At 46.3% G+C, this 19173-nt stretch overlaps 1 protein-coding gene across 1 annotated transcript; it reads right to left on the reverse strand.

The window, feature by feature from the left end:
• Nucleotides 1–4893: 4893 nt before the first annotated feature.
• LOC116956834 (putative defense protein 1) lies at nt 4894–13169 on the reverse strand. The gene is made up of 5 exons (XM_076064520.1): nt 12705–13169; nt 10576–10685; nt 9527–9639; nt 6302–6369; nt 4894–5114 (listed from the first exon to the last, which is right to left on the reverse strand). Exons 1-5 carry the CDS (start codon nt 12895–12897, stop codon nt 4954–4956), a joined length of 645 nt encoding a protein of 214 aa, XP_075920635.1. The 5' UTR covers nt 12898–13169; the 3' UTR covers nt 4894–4953.
• Nucleotides 13170–19173: the final 6004 nt, after the last annotated feature.

The raw sequence follows: 19173 nt of genomic DNA on the forward strand, positions 1-19173 counted from the left end.
TAGCGATAAAAACCAACAAGATCATCACAAGTTCGACCTCCCTAATCGACCCAACTAAACGTCCCTCCCTAAAACCTTCTGCTGCAAGACCCCCTAGATTCTATGGTCTTCCCAAGATTCATAAAGAAGGCACCCCACTTCGACCCATCATATCCACGATCAACTCCCCTACCTATAGACTAGCCCGTTTTCTGTCAGATACCTTGCTGCCTTTCACTGGAAAGACCGCCTCAGCAGTACTTAACTCAGCCCAATTGGTCTCTATGGTCAAAGACGTTGTACTGTCCCCTGACGATATCCTTGTAAGCTTCGATGTGGTCTCTTTGTTCACCAAGGTCCCAGTACCTGATACCATTGAAATAATTGAAAATGTGGTCCAACATGGACTAGACCCCGACACACCTGCACTGGTTAGGCACTGCCTCAACAATACCTACTTTACTTGGAATGGCTCCTTCTACAAACAAAATGAGGGTACCCCCATGGGATCCCCCTTATCACCAGTGATAGCCAATATTTTCATGGAGAAATTTGAATCAGACGCCATCCAGACTTCCACCCTCAGACCTTCCCTGTGGAAGAGATATGTGGATGACACTTTCGTCCTTTGGCCACATGGCCTCCCACCTCTGAACCTTTTCCTACACCACATCAATTCCAGACATCCCGCCATCAAATTCACCATGGAAGTGGCGAAAGATGGCAAGCTACCATTCTTAGATGTTCTGTTTGAGAGGAGACCTGATGGATCATTGGGGCATTCTGTCTACAGGAAACCCACCCACACAGATTCCTACTTGAAACCTGATTCCCACCACCACCCAGCCCAAAAGAATTCTCTCATCAAAACTTTATACCATAGGGCTCATTGCATTTCGGACCAACACCACCTGACCAGTGAATTAAAACATGTACACCTGGCCCTCAAAAGGAATGGTTACTCTGACCGTACCATCCGACAAGCTGTTTCTCCCTCCATACAGAAACAACCACTTGATACTCCGGTCAAAACCATCACACTTCCATATATAGCAGGCGTTACTAAAAAGATTTCCAAAATTCTAAACAAACACAAGATCCAGGTCCGGTTCAATACAGTACACAAAATTCGTGATCTGATCCCATCCGTGAAGGATGTCATTCCTGATTTACAGTACCCCGGGGTTTACAAATTGAGTTGTACCTGCGGTGATTGCTATATCGGGGAGACAAAGCGACATGTCTCTGACCGAATTCGCGAGCACAAATCAAATTTGAAACACGGCAAAACGAATTCTTCTACCATGGTTGATCACTGTTACAACGCTGTGGGGGATCACGATATTATTTTCTCCGATACCAAGGTTCTTTGCAAACCCATGGGCTTTTATCAGAGATTTGTTCATGAAGTAATTCAGATCTACAAACACAGACACAATTTCAACCGAGAGGATGGTTTCAAATTAAGCAACCATTGGAAAGATGTTCTAAATCGAACTAAACATTAAACGAATTTCAATGGTACAGTATATTTTTTCAAGTAGTGGTACCCCAAACTTTCGCAGCTCTTATAAATTCCCTTTTCACGCCATGAATAGGTAAACTCCCCCTCCCCCCCTTCCCCCTCCCCCCGCACCAAACGGCAAGTCCACCGGCACGTACACCACCTCTTTCCTAAAATCCGCCAATCAAATGCTAATTTTTATGCTAATTTCTTTGTCAGAACACCTTGTTTGCTCGAACACAGTTTAAAGGTCCGCTGTCTGAGCGTGGTTGTGTTTCGCTAAATTCTCCCGTTTGATGAGTACTAGGTGCCTTGGTGAATGTATATGCTCTGACTTTAACATAGCTATTTCTGTGACCAGTTACAAGCTAATCACTGAGCTATTTCAATGCTAAATTCTATGCTAATTCCTTTGTCAAGGGGTACCTCTGCGGATGTGTATACTTTAACTTAGCTCAGTGGTTCTTAACCTTGTTGGAGGTACCGAACCCCACCAGTTTCATATGCGCATTCACCGAACCCCTCTTTAGTGAAAAATAAAATGTGATTTTTTTCAAATTCAAGACATAGATATGTTTTTTACTGGTACACAAAATGAGCCGTGCATGAACATTACCTTGTTCAAAGAATAAAACCAACACAATGCATAAACTCACAACAAATTACATACCTGGAAATCAATGTGACTTCTGCTGTTGCCTTTGAGAGATCAGTTCAGATATGCGTGGCTTCACCTTGGCAAGTGCCACTCTCATGTCATTTTCACAGCAAAGTCTGTTCCTTTTCTTCGTTTTTATGTCCAGCATCCTCGAAAAGGATTGCTCACAAAGATATGTTGTAACAAATGGTATAAAAAAATCCAGGGCTTTCTTAGCAATAACTGGATACTTGTTCATTTGTCGACACCAAAACGTTGAGAGCGTTGTTGTTCTGAAGAGTTGCTGTTGAACCTGGCTCTGCTGAATTTCAATGATTTCGTCGAGGAATTCATCATTGACATCTGCTGTTTCAACAGCAAACGTGAACGGCTGTCTCACCCATGCTGGATATGACTCTCTTGTCGGGAAATATCCGTCGAGAGACTTTGCAAGCTCATCTAAGTGCGTGGCAATTGTTTGCTTCAGTTCCGTGGATACAGAAATATCTCCGATTCCAGACACATCTTCGATCTTACTTGCACAGTCGTCCAGAAGCGGGAAGTTTGCGAAGTTATTGTTCTCTGTTCGTCGTTTCCATAACGGTAGCTTTTTTTGAAAAGCCTTCAGGTGTTCTTCCGCTTCCATGATATTGACTCCACCACCCTGCATCTGCTGATTGAGATGATTGAGAGCTGCGAATATATCAGCCATGTACGCTAAAATGAGAATGAACTCAGGATTTTTGAAGCAATCTGCATGGCAGTGTTGGTGCTCTTGCAAAAACAGGGCTAATTCCACACGCATGGCAAAAACACGATTCAGCACCTGTCCCCGGGATAACCACCGAATATTAGAATGGAGCAGAAGTACCTCAAATTCAGAGCCCATTTCTTTACACAGCTCACTGAAGATGCGGTGCCTCAGAGCACTTTTTCGCACATAGTTCACACATTCCACCACAGTTTTTAATACTTCTGCCATTTTTGGAGGTAAGGTTTTTGTTGCCAACGCATGCCTGTGCAGAATACAATGCGTCACAATGATGTGTGGTGCATCGGCCTTTACTAGCGCACCAAAACCAGACTTTCTTCCCAGCATGACTGGAGCTCCGTCCGTACAAACTGCAGAAACCATATCCCATGAAAGATTGTTGTCTCTGAAGAAGTCATCCACAAGCTTCTTCACATCGGCTGCCTTCGTTGTTGTTGTAAGAGGCTTACAAAATAAAAACTCTTCTTTTATCATGTCGTCTTTCACATAGCGTACAAAAACAGCAAGCTGGCTTAGATCAGAAACGTCTGTGGTTTCGTCGAGTTGAAGGCTGAATTTTGCCGGGCTTGAAATCAGATCCGCGACTACTTGAGCCAAGATGTCTTTACTCATGTCTTCTATTCTGTCACTGACGGTGTCATTTGAAAGGGGAATTTGGGATAATTTACCTTCGGCCGCTGTTCCGAGTATCAGATTCGCCATCTTTAATGCAGCTGGTTTCACAAGTGTTTCACCAATGGTGTGTGGCTTGCCCTGCTTTGCGATCAGGTAAGCAACTTCGTACGATGCTGTCAGGATCGGTTTGTTAACAGGTACAAATCCAAGAGCAGGCAGAGTGGCCCTTTCATCGAATCTGGCTCTCTTCACCCTGAATTCAGCAAGTGTTGTGTTCTTGTATTCCCCGTCTCCATGCAGCTTCAAGAAGTGTTCCTTTAGTTTTGCCGGTGCAAGACTAGAGTTGCTCAACTTGGCGTTGCAAATCATGCAGATAGGACGCTCACTCCCATCACGTTCCGTGATACATGAGAATCCATGTTGTACATATTCGTCCGACCACTTTCTTATTTTGCCCGACATAGTATGGATAAAATATTAAAGAAATCACACGACGTACGACAACAACAGTCACACGTTGACTACTGAGTACGCACTAAATTCCCCGCAGCGCTGATTGGCCAAGCAGTGTAGCATGATCATCTGCAGCCAGTGATGGCCAAGCGGGCCGTGTGTGTCATCACAAATTTACACAATAATTCAAGTGTGTCCGGACCTCCGTGGCGGGGGCTCTGCCGAACCCCTGAGATCGACTCACCGAACCCCTGGGGTTCGATCGAACCCAGGTTAAGAACCACTGACTTAGCTATTTCAATGAGCCATTTCAATGCTAAATTATATGCTAATTCCTTTGTCAAGGTGCTTTGTGTTTTTCTTCTCACACAGCTTAAAGGTCGTGATCTAAGCATGGCTTCTCTTACTCCAGCGCTGTCCTCCAGACAGTGTCGTCCCTTTACCTGATGAAGGCCACTTGTGTTGTGGCCGAAACGTCGTGATTTTTTGTTAAATTATTTTCACCTACGTGACTTTACCCAATAGAACCAAAGAGTATGGATCCTAGCAGTCACGAAAGCTTTAAATCTAAAATTAAGTCTTGCTTTGCAGTTACTAGCTACTTAAAGATACATCACGAAATGGACAAATGATTAAAATATTTATGCTCATTATTCATACATTTATATCTTAGAACCGTATTGGGTCGGGCAAAGTGCTCAGTTGAGACAAAATTCAACGAGTAGGGTAACAGTAGCAGCAACATAAGGTTGAGAACAACTGCCATAGACAATGACGACGATGACAATGATTAATTTTAGAATATTATTTAATGATTAAGATGTAACCCAGACAACACCTTCCCTCAGAACCCACAAATGGACGGAATTGGTGGAATGGTTTCACTTTAGAAACCCGGCCCACTGCCCCCCCCCCCCACCACCCCACCAACATTTCGTCACCACTCCGGACCGTTGCACGCACTCAAGGAACTCCGTGACTTCGCCGGTGGAATCAACGACAGCACGCGGCTGTGACGACGACGAGCAGCGCGCCCAGGGAGAGCCCAGACATGGCGAGGGCCGCGCGCCCGGCAGAGTTGCCTGGCTTGGTTGAGGTCTTAGTTGTTGGATTGATTGTGGAATTAGCTGGTGGCTTGGTTGTGGCTACATAACCTGCAGCACACACAAGGGAATGAGATTTTTTGTAAATATTGTCATCGCTCCTCTCACACAAAATAGAGAGTTTTTGCATGTTAAGCCTTATCCACGACTTGCAAGGCCTGGTATTGTGGCTATGCATGCCTGCGATCCAGCGCTGTGGAGTCAACGAGAGTTGGTGGACCACGTATGTATGTTGAGCTTCTTTCGCACCGTACATAGCCAACCATGCTTATCGGAGGTTCAGGTGTCACACACAAACATTGTAAAACTCCCTCCACATGGATTTCGAGGAGGTGCCCCCATATCCTTGGCTCACCAGGAGAAGGTGGCACAGCAAGGTGCGGACTGTAGTATTACCTATCTGGCCCATCTGTATGAGACAGAGTGTTGTCCCCTGGATACACATGTTGGGGTTTCTCTGGGCCCTCGCACACGCGTGAGCACGAGGTTTTGTCGCTGACGTACATGCGGAAGGAGGTTTGTGGGCTTCGATGGCGCCGGTGGATCATTGTGACTGGGCGCTGCCGGCATGGAGCAGGTCTCTGGGTGATTTCCAGAGGTCACGAGGGCCACCCAAAGGCGGTTGCCATGCGATCGTTAATATAATGGAGTTAATTTGGTGGTTCCGCCATACTTCACAAGGCTCGTGTGAAGGTAGGCGCTGCCTGTCACGGTAGTTTATGAGTTGGGGAAGCGGTATTTGGCAGTTAGCGTGATGCGCTGCGAACCTGGCGACCCGCGTTTGTTTCCTGCTCATGCCCATCAACACCGGTGACGATTATCTGAACTGTTCCTGAGCCTCCCCTAGGTCGACTCACCCTCAAATGAGTACCTGGTGTTGTGTGAAACATTGCGGCTAGGGAAACAAAAGCGACCAGGCGTGGTTCTGGCCACCCACTCCCTTGTGTGCCACGGTACCGGCCTTCAGAGTTGTTGCTACTCGCTAACAACACTTACCCGACCAGTCGAAGGCTATATGGCTGATGTTTGTGTTTCAGGAGCGGGACATGTTGCAGGTAATTTTCTGTCCACATTGAGATGCTTGACCAATACCAGTCACATTGGAAGAAAACGGAGCACTCAGAGGAAACCCATGCAGATGAGGGGGGAAGTTACAGACCAACACACGGAAAGGCACCTGAGTGGGAAATCAATCCCAGCCACTTGTGGGTGGACCACCACTGCACTCGTGAACTCACCTGAGGCATTGACCTTTACCGACTGCACGTTCATTTGCCATTCGGGTTCCGTCTTGACCACGGTCGCTCTGTGGGGTGGACACACAGGTCAAGCGTGTAACAACTTGAGGCGTTGCCTCCACAGAGTCGCCAGTGTGAGCTTACACGTGATGAATCTTACGTACAATTGTGCACTGCTGCTATGTGTTGCTGTGATTGCTACAGAGAGTCAGCTGTTTTTTTAGTATAAGTGACGGTGATGATCAGAGATACAGTGAGGGAAAAAAGTATTTGTACCCCTGCTGATTGTATACGTTTGCCCACTGACAAAGAAATGATCAGTCTATAATTTTAATGGTACGTTTATTTGAACAGTGAGAGACAGAATAACAACAAAAAAATCCAGAAAAACGCATGTCAAAAATTTTATAAATTGATTTGCATTTTAATGAGGGAAATAAGTATTTGACCCATCTGCAAAACATGACTTAGTACTTGGTGGCAAAACCCTTGTTGGCAATCACAGAGGTCAGACGTTTCTTGAAGTTGGCCACCAGGTTTGCACACATCTCAGAAGGGATTTTGTCCCACTCCTCTTTGCAGATCTTCGAGTAATTAAGGTTTCGAGGCTGACGTGTGGCAACTCGAACCTTCAGCTCCCTCCACAGATTTTCTATGGGATAAAGGTCTGGAGACTGGCTAGGCCTCTCCAGGACCTTAATGTGCTTCTTCTTGAGCCACTCCTTTGTTGCCTTGGCCGTGTGTTTTGGGTCATTGTCATGCTGGAATACCCATCCACGACCCATTTTCAATGCCCTGGCTGAGGGAAGGAGGTTCTCACCCAAGATTTGACGGTACATGGCCCCGTCCATCGTCCCTTTGATGCGGTGAAGTTGTCCTGTCCCCTTAGCAGAAAAACACCCCCAAAGCATAATGTTTCCACCTCCATGTATGACGGTGGGGATGGTGTTCTTGGGGTCATAGGCAGCATTCCTCCTCCTCCTCCAAACACGGCGAGTTGAGTTGATGCCAAAGAGCTCCATTTTGGTTTCATTTGACCACAACACTTTCACCCAGTTGTCTTCTGAATCATTCAGATGTTCATTGGCAAACTTCAGACGGGCATGTATATGTGCTTTCTTGAGCAGGAGGACCTTGCGGGTGCTGCAGGATTTCAGTCCTTCACGGTGTAGTGTGTTACCAATTGTTATCTTGGTGACTATGGTCCCAGCTGCCTTGAGATCATTCACAAGATCCTCCCGTGTAGTTCTGGGCTGATTCCTCACCGTTCTCATGATCATTGCAACTCCACGAGGTGAGATCTTGCATGGAGTCCCAGGTCGAGGGAGATTGACAGTTCTTTTGTGTTTCTTCCATTTGCGAATAATCGCACCAACTGTTGTCACCTTCTCACCAAGCTGCTTGGCAATGGTCTTGTAGCCCATTCCAGCCTTGTGTAGGTCTACAATCTTGTCCCTGACATCCTTGGAGAGCTCTTTGGTCTTGGCCATGGTGGAGAGTTTGGAATCTGATTGATTGCTTCTGTGGACAGGTGTCTTTTATACAGGTAACAAGCTGAGATTAGGAGCACTCCCTTTAAGAGTGTGCTCCTAATTTCAGCTCGTTACCTGTATAAAAGACACCTGGGAGCCAGAAATCTTTCTGATTGAGAGGGGGTCAAATACTTATTTCCCTCATTAAAATGCAAATCAATTTATAAGATCTTTGACATGTATTTTTCTGGATTTTTTTGTTGTTATTCTGTCTCACACTGTTCAAATAAACCTACCATTAAAATTATAGACTGATCATTTCTTTGTCAGTGGGCAAACGTACAAAATCAGCAGGGGATCAAATACTTTTTTCCCTCACTTTAGGGACCCCAAGCCTCACGTGCACAGCAGGCCATGCCCAGCAGTGTGTCGACTATTCAGAGTATGGGGCGGACTTTCCTGAGGGACTGAGCTGAGGTGTTTCGTGACGTGGAGGGTGATAGGGGGCGTGTCTGGTCATGGTGGCTGGCACGCAAACGCCCCTCAGAAGAACGCTCTGAAATAACCTCTGGTGCTCATTTCTTGTGGAGTCTCCCACTTCTCAGAACACAACGCAGAGTGTCTTCTCGTCATCGTCTCAGAACTCTCTGATCTTTGTTGTCTATTTAGCCGACCTGTCCCCCAAGTAACGAGGACCGGCTACACCTCCATGGAGTCGCCGATGTGGAATCATAAACAAAAGTCGTCGCGTGGAACCAATCCCCAATGTTCTTGGGGAGAGGACGTCCATCTAAGGACAATGCAACCGCTTAGTGGCCAAAAAACGCCGATATTTAAAACCAAATAACCGGAGATTACTCGGTGGAGATGACGTAGAGCAGGATCTTACCCCCTAGATGCGAAACTTTGACAGGACCCTCCTGAGAAAAGGGTCTTGAGATTTGGCGAGACTCTCCCAGGTAGACAAGCGGAGTAATATTAAAGTAAGGGAGTTGCAGTCCAAGGTAAGCCTTTGAACGTGAACTCTGTCACCTCAACACATTCCATAACGCTTCAGGGAATTGCTCCGTTACAATGCACCACACCGAACCCCTTCTACCCGCTCCTTTTGTCCTCTTCTCTGTCCTTTCTGGAACCTTAAAGGCCTCTCCACCAATCTCCTTTTGTCTTTCCTACCGGTCTCCGCGTTGTACCAGGCACGTTCTGCGTTATAATGGGGCACGTTCCGCGTTATAACATCACATAACGGCAACATAAACGTTCCCTAACGGAAGAACCGTGTTATAGCGAAAACGCGTTGTAGTGTGAACACCGTCACGCATTAAGCGAGGACTCACCGTATCCCTTCATAGGGTTCTCTAGGCATTCCTTACACCAATCATATTTTTATTTACCTGGTATAAGACCCATTGAGCTATATGGATATTTTGCAGAAGCGATCTGGCCACAAATGATACCTCATCGAAGTGGCTGATGTGGAAATTAATAGCAGCCAAATACTCTAAATATGTGGCCATTCTAAATGTGGAGGGAAAAACTGGAGGACCCGGAGAAAAATCCACCTGACCACATTGAGAGAGACATGCACACTCCAAATATATAGGCGTCGGGGTCGGGATCGAACCCACAGCTTCCTGTATACCAGGCGAAGGTAGTTAACATCTCGTAGCCACTGTGGCGTGTAATTAGTACTAATATCCATAATAATCCAGTGGGCTGTGTGCGTAAGAGTGCCCTGTGACGGTGAACTCACACAAACACTACGGAGCTGGGAGGGTTTGTAGTCGGCGGGATCCAAAACAAGCTCAGGTTCGTCTTGGAGGTGCTGGTGGAGTGCGTCACCGCGGCCTTTGGCACGGAATTGCACTGCGAGACACAGAAACAAAACGACAATGGACATTGTTATTGAAGCTGGAATGAACCCAATGAGCCTATGGAGCCCTTTGTTGGCTGTTGTACAGCCCAGACCGGGTTGGCAATGATGGAAACGTGCACAGGATGACCACGTGCCCCAGCCGTGTTTATCCCCCGTCCCTTACCTCGCCTTGAGTTAAAGGGGCTTTGCGTGCTTAGAAAGGGCCATTGTCCAGCCTGAAACATCCCGAACCCGCGCATTAACCACCCACCACATTCTATTCATTTCGTTACGAATTGCCATGTTTTGATACTTGACAAACCTCACTAATTGGCTGTGTCGGGTGGTGGCAGATTAAACGACATCCGCCAAGAGTGAGGATCAAGAACCAAAAGGAGTGATGGCAGGACCCAAAGAGTGACTAACGTAGGCGGTGATGAGAAGGAAACTGGCACTGTGGGCACACAACATGTAGGATGGAAATTAAAAGTGTTGTTCAGAAATATGAAAGGAACAAGAACGAGAGAAAGACCTCAGACAATGGCTTGACGACGACATAAGAGATTGGTGCTAGCAAGATGTGGCTACTACTTGAGCAAGTTGCGCAAGACAGAGGAAAGTGGAAACAAATGACGAGATGTGCAGTGGACACCTCCGGGCTATCTGCCCATGGATCGTGATTATGAGGATGATCTTCTTTGGTTCTTTCGGTAAAGTCTCTCCAGCGCTGTCCTCCAGACAGTCTCGTCCCTTCACCTGATGAAGGCTGCTTGTGTTGTGGCCGAAACGTCGTGAGAATATTATTGTGTTATTTTATTTTATCAATTTATTATTTTATTATCATTCTACGTGACTTTACCGAAAGAACCAAAGAAGATGAATCCTTGCAGTCACGAAAGCTTTAAATCGAAATTCATGAGGATGATGTCAACCAAGGGATGAGTCACCGGCACGAAGATGTTGTCTGCAGGTGGGGTGTCCCATGTGCCCACGATGGTCGTGGTGTCGGGTATTCGCGCTTGCAGGAAGTAGCCCTCGAAGGTGCCCACGATGGTGACTGCGGACAGACACAAGGAGGCGACAATTTGTGAGACGCTCGCAGCCCCCCCACCACCTTAGCTCGGCTGTCGCGCTTCTCGCCCCTTTCGTGACACGAGCTGTGGCTGGGATGACTCCACAGTAAAAGTGGACAATCCGGTTCGTTTTAAATTCCCCGTGATTTTAAGCCCAGCGCTCTCTTGAATTGGAGACGGACCGGGCTCTAGGGGACAAGTCGGCTTAGCCACTGGAGACTCCACGCAGACATTTTTCTCAGCGCGAGGTTCTATCAGAACTCCGCCATTTCTTTGTTCATGATCATTTGCAAAAGTCCGTCCGTCACAACTTTGGATCTCCCAAATGGGTCGTCGGGGGGGATAACACACAGAGCACTGCGGTATTGAAATTCAACAGTCCTGGCACCAAATGTCGATACAGTGCATATCAACCATCCCCCATGTCCAAAGGAAATGTGCGAAACACAGACAGTCCTCAACTTAAGAGCATTTACGAACACCCGACGTACGAACTAGCTTCCATGAAATATATTTATTTTGACGTTGACTTAAAACGCGAACTCGCACTTGCAAACTGATCCACGGGAACAATTTTGTTCGGCGGAGCGATCCTGCGCGAGATGTCATGGGTCAATCTTGCGCTGGGAGTGTTTGTGCGTATGTGAAAGTGTGTGTGTGAGAGAGAGCGTGTGTGTGTGAAAGTGTGTGTGTGTGTGAGAGAGAGGGCGGTGTGTGTATGGGTTGCGGTGGCGCATTGGTTAGCGCGCTGCGCTATGAATCCGGTGACCCGAGTTCGATTTCCGCTCACGGCCAACACCGGTGGCGATAATCCGAACCGCTCCTTGGCCTCCCCGAGGTCGACTCAGCCCCAAATGAGTGCCTGGTGCAGTGTGTAAATATTTCTACCACGGAGACGAAGGCGGCCGGGCGTGGTGCTTCCCGCTCACCCCCTCGTGTGCCGTGCCGGCCTTCATAGGCGCTGCTCTCCAACAATGTGTTAAAGCTAAGTGGGGGATCGGTGGAGTGTGTGTGCGTACGTATCCTGTGTGTGTTTATGTGTGTGCGTGCATGCCCTGTGTGTGTGTCTGTGTGTGCATCTGTGTGTGCGCCCCGTGTGTCTGTGTGAGTGCAATTTTGGTGACTAATTGCGTCCCTTCCGACAAGCACACCAGCATCAGGACTCAAGGTAAGTGAAAATAAACGGAATTTGTACATGTTATGTTACTTTATTTTGCGTTTATTTTTACTGTACAGTAGTTTTGTTCACAGTGTTACATGCAAATGTACAATATTTATTCTCCATTAGTTTAACTGCTTCCATTTTTTGTTGAACCGTAACAAATTGCATAGCAATGATCGTGTGTCCAATACGGTACGCTATTACGTTTTGACTTACGAACTAATCTTCGTTGGTTCTTTCGGTAAAGTCACGTAGAATGAGAATAAAATAATAAACTAATAAAATAAAATAACACGATAAAATTCTCACGACGTTTCGGCCACAACACAAGTAGCCTTCTTCAGGTGAAGGAACAGAACTGTCGGACGACAGAGCTTCGTCCCGACAGTTCTGTTCCTTCACCTGAAGAAGGCTACTTGTGTTGTGGCCGAAACGTCGTGAGAATTGTATTGCGTTATTTTATTATTTTATTCTCATTCTACGTGACTTAACCGAAAGAACCAAAGAAGATGAATCCTTGCAGTCACGAAAGCTTTAATGACGAATAATCGTAAATCGAGGCTGCCCTGTCGTAATTGAGTAGAGTACAACTCAGTAGCGTCTGCTCGTTTGCCAAGCGACTCTATAGCTGAGTGAGTGAGCGGTCCGTGGTGGTTGAACGCCGTGCAGATGAGGAGCGGTCAGTCCGGTCGACTGAGTCCTCGATACGGGCTGGAGGAATCCGCACCTGCGACTAGCACGGTTGGCTACGTACGGTGTGAAAGAAGCTCAACGTACGGACAGTCGACGAGCGGAGGGAGTTGTGTCGGGGTGGTGGTGGGTGGTGGGGTCATTCACTCACCGTTAACCTTGGTGCCAGAGGTGAAGGTGCTGCTGTTGGTGACGATGGAGTAGGGTGTGCCGGTCAGTGTGTTGGGGTCGTGCTGTGGAACCATATCGGTGCAGGCAGATGATGGCGCTCCACTAGAGTAGCCCTGAGTTCCGTGCAGACCCACCAACCCCAACATCCACACAGCCAGCAGCGCCTCCATCATTCGCAGAGAGAGACAAGGCCGCGGCGTTTAAGTCGACTACAAATGTTAGTGGTCAAAATTAATTTATTTCGGATAGTAAAACTCAAAAACTTTGAGCAAAAATAAATGCTGGGGCCAAATTTTAAAATATAAGCCGGCGAAGGTTAACAGCAAACAACCAAAAAATAATGAAAATGTATTTTGTTCAAATGTTCAAATTGTTCGTGTTTGCGATCGTTCTGGGCGCAAACGGTGAGGGGAGCAGCATAGGTGCTGTGAGCCGGACCTGCGTGGGCGCCTGGGCATTTGAAGTAATCGAGGGATGAGGGGGTGGGAGGCCACAGCGTAGAGTGGAAAAAAGCGGTGGCACTCATTGGTCACCGGTGCCACAGCGATTTAGACAGAATTTGCGCAATGGATATTTTGCATTTTTTTGAATTCTGCTAAAGGGCATGGCGTGACGAGAGGCCACTTCCTTGAGCCATCATTCGTCATGTCCAGGTAGCTTCTTAAAAAGAGCTATGTATTTGGCTCAGTGGGCTTTTACCTGGTAAAAATACAAATTGCAGTTGCTTTCCTACTACTACTAAACGCGTGTTTTAAACGTGGAGAGCAAAAAAACCGGAGGTCACGGAAGAAAAATCCACACAAGCACGGGGAGGGACAGACATGCAAACTACAAACATGCAACAGGCATCATCAGTGTCGGGATGTAACCCACGACTTCCTGTATACCAGGCGAGGTAGTTAACATCTCGTCACACGCAAATACACAGCAGGCATCGTCGCGGCCCTCTGACCGACACCGCGCTGCTGCGCGGGGTTCGTCCTCTCGCTCGGAGAGAGGTCATTCGGGGCTGCGACGTTCGCTTCGAGTCCCCGCGGACAGCGCAACGACGAGACCACCACACCTTGCGCTTCAGCAGAATACGAAAATATTGCGCAACGTTCTGCGTTGACAAAAGTGGTCCCCCTTTTGTTTGTCTAATCCCCGCTGCGTGTCCCCTCCCCTCCTCCTCCCCCGCTCATCTCTCGAGTATAAGGGTCGGAACTGATGGTGCAAGCTGAACTTGTCTACTTTATTTATTGAAGGGGTGCCACTGTGACGAGATGCTATCCTCCTCGCCCGGTATGCAGGAGATCGGGGGTTCGATCCCGACCCTGACGCCTGTATATATGTGGAGTTTGCACGTCCTCCCCGTGGTCGCGTGAATTGATTCTCCGCGTCCTCCGGGTTTTCCCTCCACATTTAGAAAATGCGTTTCGAGTGTTTAGATTATTTTGCTGCTGTAAATGTCCAAATGATAAGCCACTTTGTTGAGCCTTCATTTCTGCCAAGCTTGCTTTTGAAAAATAAATTAATACCTCAGTGGGCTTTTCAGAAATCTCGTTTTTTTGCATTTTTTTGTGTTAAGCCAATTTGTCCACTTTTTTCTGCTTTTGAGTTTTACCCTCCTAAATAAACTCTACTGACCACCGACATTTGTCAAAGACTTAAACCCCTTGGCCCCATCTCCCTGGGAATGAGGAAGGCGCTGCTGGCTGTGTGCACGGTGTGCGGTTGGTGGGTCTGCACGGAGTTCAAGGCCACCGTTGAATGGGGATGAAGTAAATTTGTGAACGCGTGAAGGACTGAGCGTGGTGGCTGTCGGTCGGTTGGTCGGTTGGTTGCGGGGACTGCATTTGGGGAAGCCCTGCCCCATGGAGTGGTGGTTCTCAACCGGGGGTACGTGGTCCCCTGGGGGGGTATACGTGGCAATGTCCCAGGGGGGGTACGCGAGATGATTTATAAATATCTGGAATTCTATCATATGTGAAGAGTCATCGGTGAATAATCATGTGTGAATCTGCGAATATAAAAATAACTACGATAAAATGTAAATATACGGTAACCTAGAACGTTATAAAATACCTTTCTAAACTCAGTGATGGTAAACAATATGGTTGCCAAGAGTAACCAGCAAGAGTGAACAAATTAAGTCTTTACTCTTCGGTTCTATTGGGTAAAGTCACGCAGGTGAAAATAAAATAACAAAAAATCACGACGTTTCGGCCACAACACAAGCGGCCTTCATCAGGTAAAGGGACGAGACTGGCCAGTAGGACAGCGCTGGAGTGAGAGAAGCCATGCTTAGATCACGACCTTTAAGCTGTGTGAGAAGAAAAACACCAAGCGCCTTGACAAAGGAATTAGCATATAATTTAGCATTTAAATGGCTCATTAAAATAGCTAAGTTAAAGTATACACATCCGCAGAGGTACCCCTTGACAAAGGAATTAGCATAGAATTTAGCATTGAAATAGCTGAGTGATTAGCTTGTAACTGGTCACAGAAATAGCTATGTTAAAGTCAGAGCATATACATTCACCGAGGCACCTAGTACTCATCAAACAGGAGAATTTAGCGAAACACAACCACGCTCAGACAGCGGACCTTTAAACTGTGTGCGAGCAAACAAGGTGTTCTGACAAATAAATTAGCATAAAAATTAGCATTTGATTGGCGGATTTTAGGAAAGAGGTGGTGTACGTGCTGGTCGACTTGCTGTTTGGCGCGGGGGGGGGGGGAAGTTTACCTATTGATGGTGTGAAAAGGGAATTTCTAAGAGCTGCGAAAGTTTGGGGTACCACCACTTGAAAAAATATACTGTACCATTGAAATTAGTTTAATGTTTAGTTCGATTTAGAACATCTTTCCAATGGTTGCTTAATTTGAAACCATCCTCTCGGTTGAAATTGTGTCTGTGTTTGTAGATCTGAATTGCTTCATGAACAAATCTCTCATAAAAGCCCGTGGGTTTGCAAAGAACCTTGGTATCGGAGAAAATTATATCGTGATCCCCCACAGCGTTGTAACAGTGATCAGCCACGGTAGAAGAATTCGTTTTGCCGTGTTTCAAATCTAATTTGTGCTCGCGAACTCGGTCAGAGACATGTCGCTTTGTCTCCCCGATATAGCAATCACCGCAGGTACAACTCAATTTGTAAACCCCGGGGTACTGTAAATCAGAATAACATCCTTCACGGATGGGATCAGATCACGAATTTTGTGTACTGTATTGAACCGGACCTGGATCTTGTTTGTTTAGAATTTTGGAAATCTTTTTAGTAACGCCTGCTCTATATGGAAGTGTGATGGTTTTGACCGGAGTATCAAGTGGTTGTTTCTGTATGGAGGGAGAAACAGCTTGGCGGATGGTACGGTCAGAGTAACCATTCCTTTTGAGGGCCAGGTGTACATGTTTTAATTCACTGGTCAGGTGGTGTTGGTCCGAAATGCAATGAGCCCTATGGTATAAAGTTTTGATGAGAGAATTCTCTTGGGCTGGGTGGTGGTGGGAATCAGGTTTCAAGTAGGAATCTGTGTGGGTGGGTTTCCTGTAGACAGAATGCCCCAATGAGCCATCAGGTCTCCTCTCAAACAGAACATCTAAGAATGGTAGCTTGCCATCTTTCTCCACTTCCATGGTGAATTTGATGGCGGGATGTCTGGAATTGATGTGGTGTAGGAAAAGGTTCAGAGCTGGGAGGCCATGTGGCCAAATGACGAAAGTGTCATCCACATATCTCTTCCACAGGGAAGGTCTGAGGGTGGAAGTCTGGATGGCGTCTGATTCAAATTTCTCCATGAAAATATTGGCTATCACTGGTGATAAGGGGAATCCCATGGGGGTACCCTCATTTTGTTTGTAGAAGGAGCAATTCCAAGTAAAGTACGTATTGTTGAGGCAGTGCCTAACCAGTGCAGGTGTGTCGTGGTCTAGTCAATGTTGGACCAAATTTTCAATTATTTCAATGGTATCAGGTACTGGGACCTTGGTGAACAAAGAGACCACATCGAAGCTGACAAGGATATCGTCAGGGGACAGTACAACGTCTTTGACCATAGAGACCAATTGGGCTGAGTTAAGTACTGCTGAGGCGGTCTTGCCAGTGAAAGGCAGCAAGGTATCTGACAGAAAACGGGCTAGTCTATAGGTAGGGGAGTTGATCGTGGATACGATGGGTCGAAGTGGGGTGCCTTCTTTATGAATCTTGGGAAGACCATATAATCTAGGGGGTCTTGCAGCAGACGGTTTTAGGGAGGGATGTTTAGTTGGGTCGATTAGGGAGGTCGAACTTGTGATGATCTTGTTGGTTTTTATCGCTAGGCTATTAGTATGGTCATTTTTTTATTCTTGAGTAACTTCCATCGTTGATCATATTCTGGATTTTGTTGTTTTATGAATCTTTATCCATAATAACAGTAGCTTTGCCTTTATCGGCTGAGAGGATGACTATATCACTTCTGTTTTTTGAATTCGCGAGTTCAGATCGTTCATTTTTGCTGATGTTACTAATGGGTTTCTTAGCATTCTTAAGAATAGTGGCTATTTCAGCTCTCGCAACGTCTGCTTGGATGTGTCCTACGCCTTTGAGGGCTACATCGACCTGAGATATGATATCATCTATTGGTATGTGTTTTGGGGTGACAGCAAAATTTAGTCCCCTAGCCAGTACTGTTTTCAGATTGTCCGAAATCGGGGTGCTACTCTGATTAATGACGATTTTGTTAACATCTAGTTTTGTTATATGTGGAACTGGGTTCTTCTTTGATAGGTGGTTGAATTTATAAATCAGGTTAGCTTTACATTTGACTGACAGTGACTCAGCAGAAGAAGCAGTCATGTTGTCTACGTGATTCCAATCAGAAGGTGACATTTTTTGTGTTAACATTAAATGAGCTTGTAGGAGAGTCCTGTCTAAAGTATCGAGTTCAAATCGGAGTAGCCTTATCCTCTCTGAGATTAAAGATAGGCTGGCCTTAAGCAGAATCTTTTAGAATTCGGAGAAGATACAGCAGCAAAAGTGAGTGTGAAAGCGATGGGTATTAACTTGTGATCGCGGCATCATTTGAGGAAGGTCAGCGTCTCGATGAGCTGTGACTTCTTGTCCCGTTGTCTGTTAAAAGCTCTAGAGCTTTCACACTCACTTCTGTTGCTGTATCTTCTGATACCATTGAAATAATTGAAAATTTGGTCCAACATGGACTAGACCCCGATACACCTGCACTGGTTAGGCACTGCCTCAACAATACATACTTTACTTGGAATGGCTCCTTCTACAAACAAAATGAGGGTATCCCCATGGGATCCCCCTTATCACCAGTGATAGCCAATATTTTCATGGAGAAATTTGAATCAGACGCCATCCAGACTTCCACCCTCAGACCTTCCCTGTGGAAGAGATATGTGGATGACACTTTCGTCATTTGGCCACATGGCCTCCCAGCTCTGAACCTTTTCCTACACCACATCAATTCCAGATATCCCACCATCAAATTCACCATGGAAGTGGAGAAAGATGGCAAGCTACCATTCTTAGATGTTCTGTTTGAGAGGAGACCTGATGGCTCATTGGGGCATTCTGTCTACAGGAAACCCACCCACACAGATTCCTACTTGAAACCTGATTCCCACCACCACCCAGCCCAAGATAATTCTCTCATCAAAACTTTATACCATAGGGCTCATTGCATTTCGGACCAACACCACCTGACCAGTGAATTCAAACATGTACACCTGGCCCTCAAAAGGAATGGTTACTCTGACCGTACCATCCGCCAAGCTGTTTCTCCCTCCATACAGAAACAACCACTTGATACTCCGGTGAAAACCATCACACTTCCATATATAGCAGGCGTTACTAAAAGATTTCCAAAATTCTAAACAAACACAAGATCCAGGTCCGGTTCAATACAGTACACAAAATTCGTGATCTGATCCCATCCGTGAAGGATGTCATTCCTGATTTACAGTACCCCGGGATTTACAAATTGAGTTGTACCTGCGGTGATTGCTATATCGGGGAGACAAAGCGACATGTCTCTGACCGAATTCGCGAGCACAAATCAGATTTGAAACATGGCAAAACGAATTCTTCTACCGTGGCTGATCACTGTTACAACGCTGTGGGGGATCACGATCTAGTTTTCTCCGATACCAAGGTTCTTTGCAAACCCACGGGCTTTTATCAGAGATTTGTTCATGAAGTAATTCAGATCTACAAACACAGACACAATTTCAACCGAGAGGATGGTTTCAAATTAAGCAACCATTGGAAAGATGTTCTAAATCGAACTAAACATTAAACTAATTTCAATGGTACAGTATATTTTTTCAAGTAGTGGTACCCCAAACTTTCGCAGCTCTTAGAAATTCCCTTTTCACACCATCAATAGGTAAACTCCCCCTCCCCCCCTTCCCCCCCCCTCCCGCGCCAAACGGCAAGTCCACCGGCACGTACACCACCTCTTTC

Source organism: Petromyzon marinus, unplaced genomic scaffold (genome assembly GCF_048934315.1).
Source record: "Petromyzon marinus isolate PM22_M1 ecotype Great Lakes invasive population unplaced genomic scaffold, UKy_Petmar_22M1.pri1.0 PM_Scaffold_5, whole genome shotgun sequence".
NCBI classification, from domain to species: domain Eukaryota; kingdom Metazoa; phylum Chordata; class Hyperoartia; order Petromyzontiformes; family Petromyzontidae; genus Petromyzon; species Petromyzon marinus.

Coding starts and splice junctions, on each gene's coding strand:
- LOC116956834 (XM_076064520.1), bottom strand. CDS start 12,897: ATGATGGAGGCGCTGCTGGCTGTGTGGATGTTGGGGTTGGTGGGTCTG. Junction 10,686..12,704: donor CTCTGGCACCAAGGTTAACG/GTGAGTGAATGA, acceptor GTCTGTCCGCAG/TCACCATCGTGGGCACCTTC. Junction 5,115..6,301: donor GGTAAAGGTCAATGCCTCAG/GTGAGTTCACGA, acceptor TGTGTGCTGCAG/GTTATGTAGCCACAACCAAG.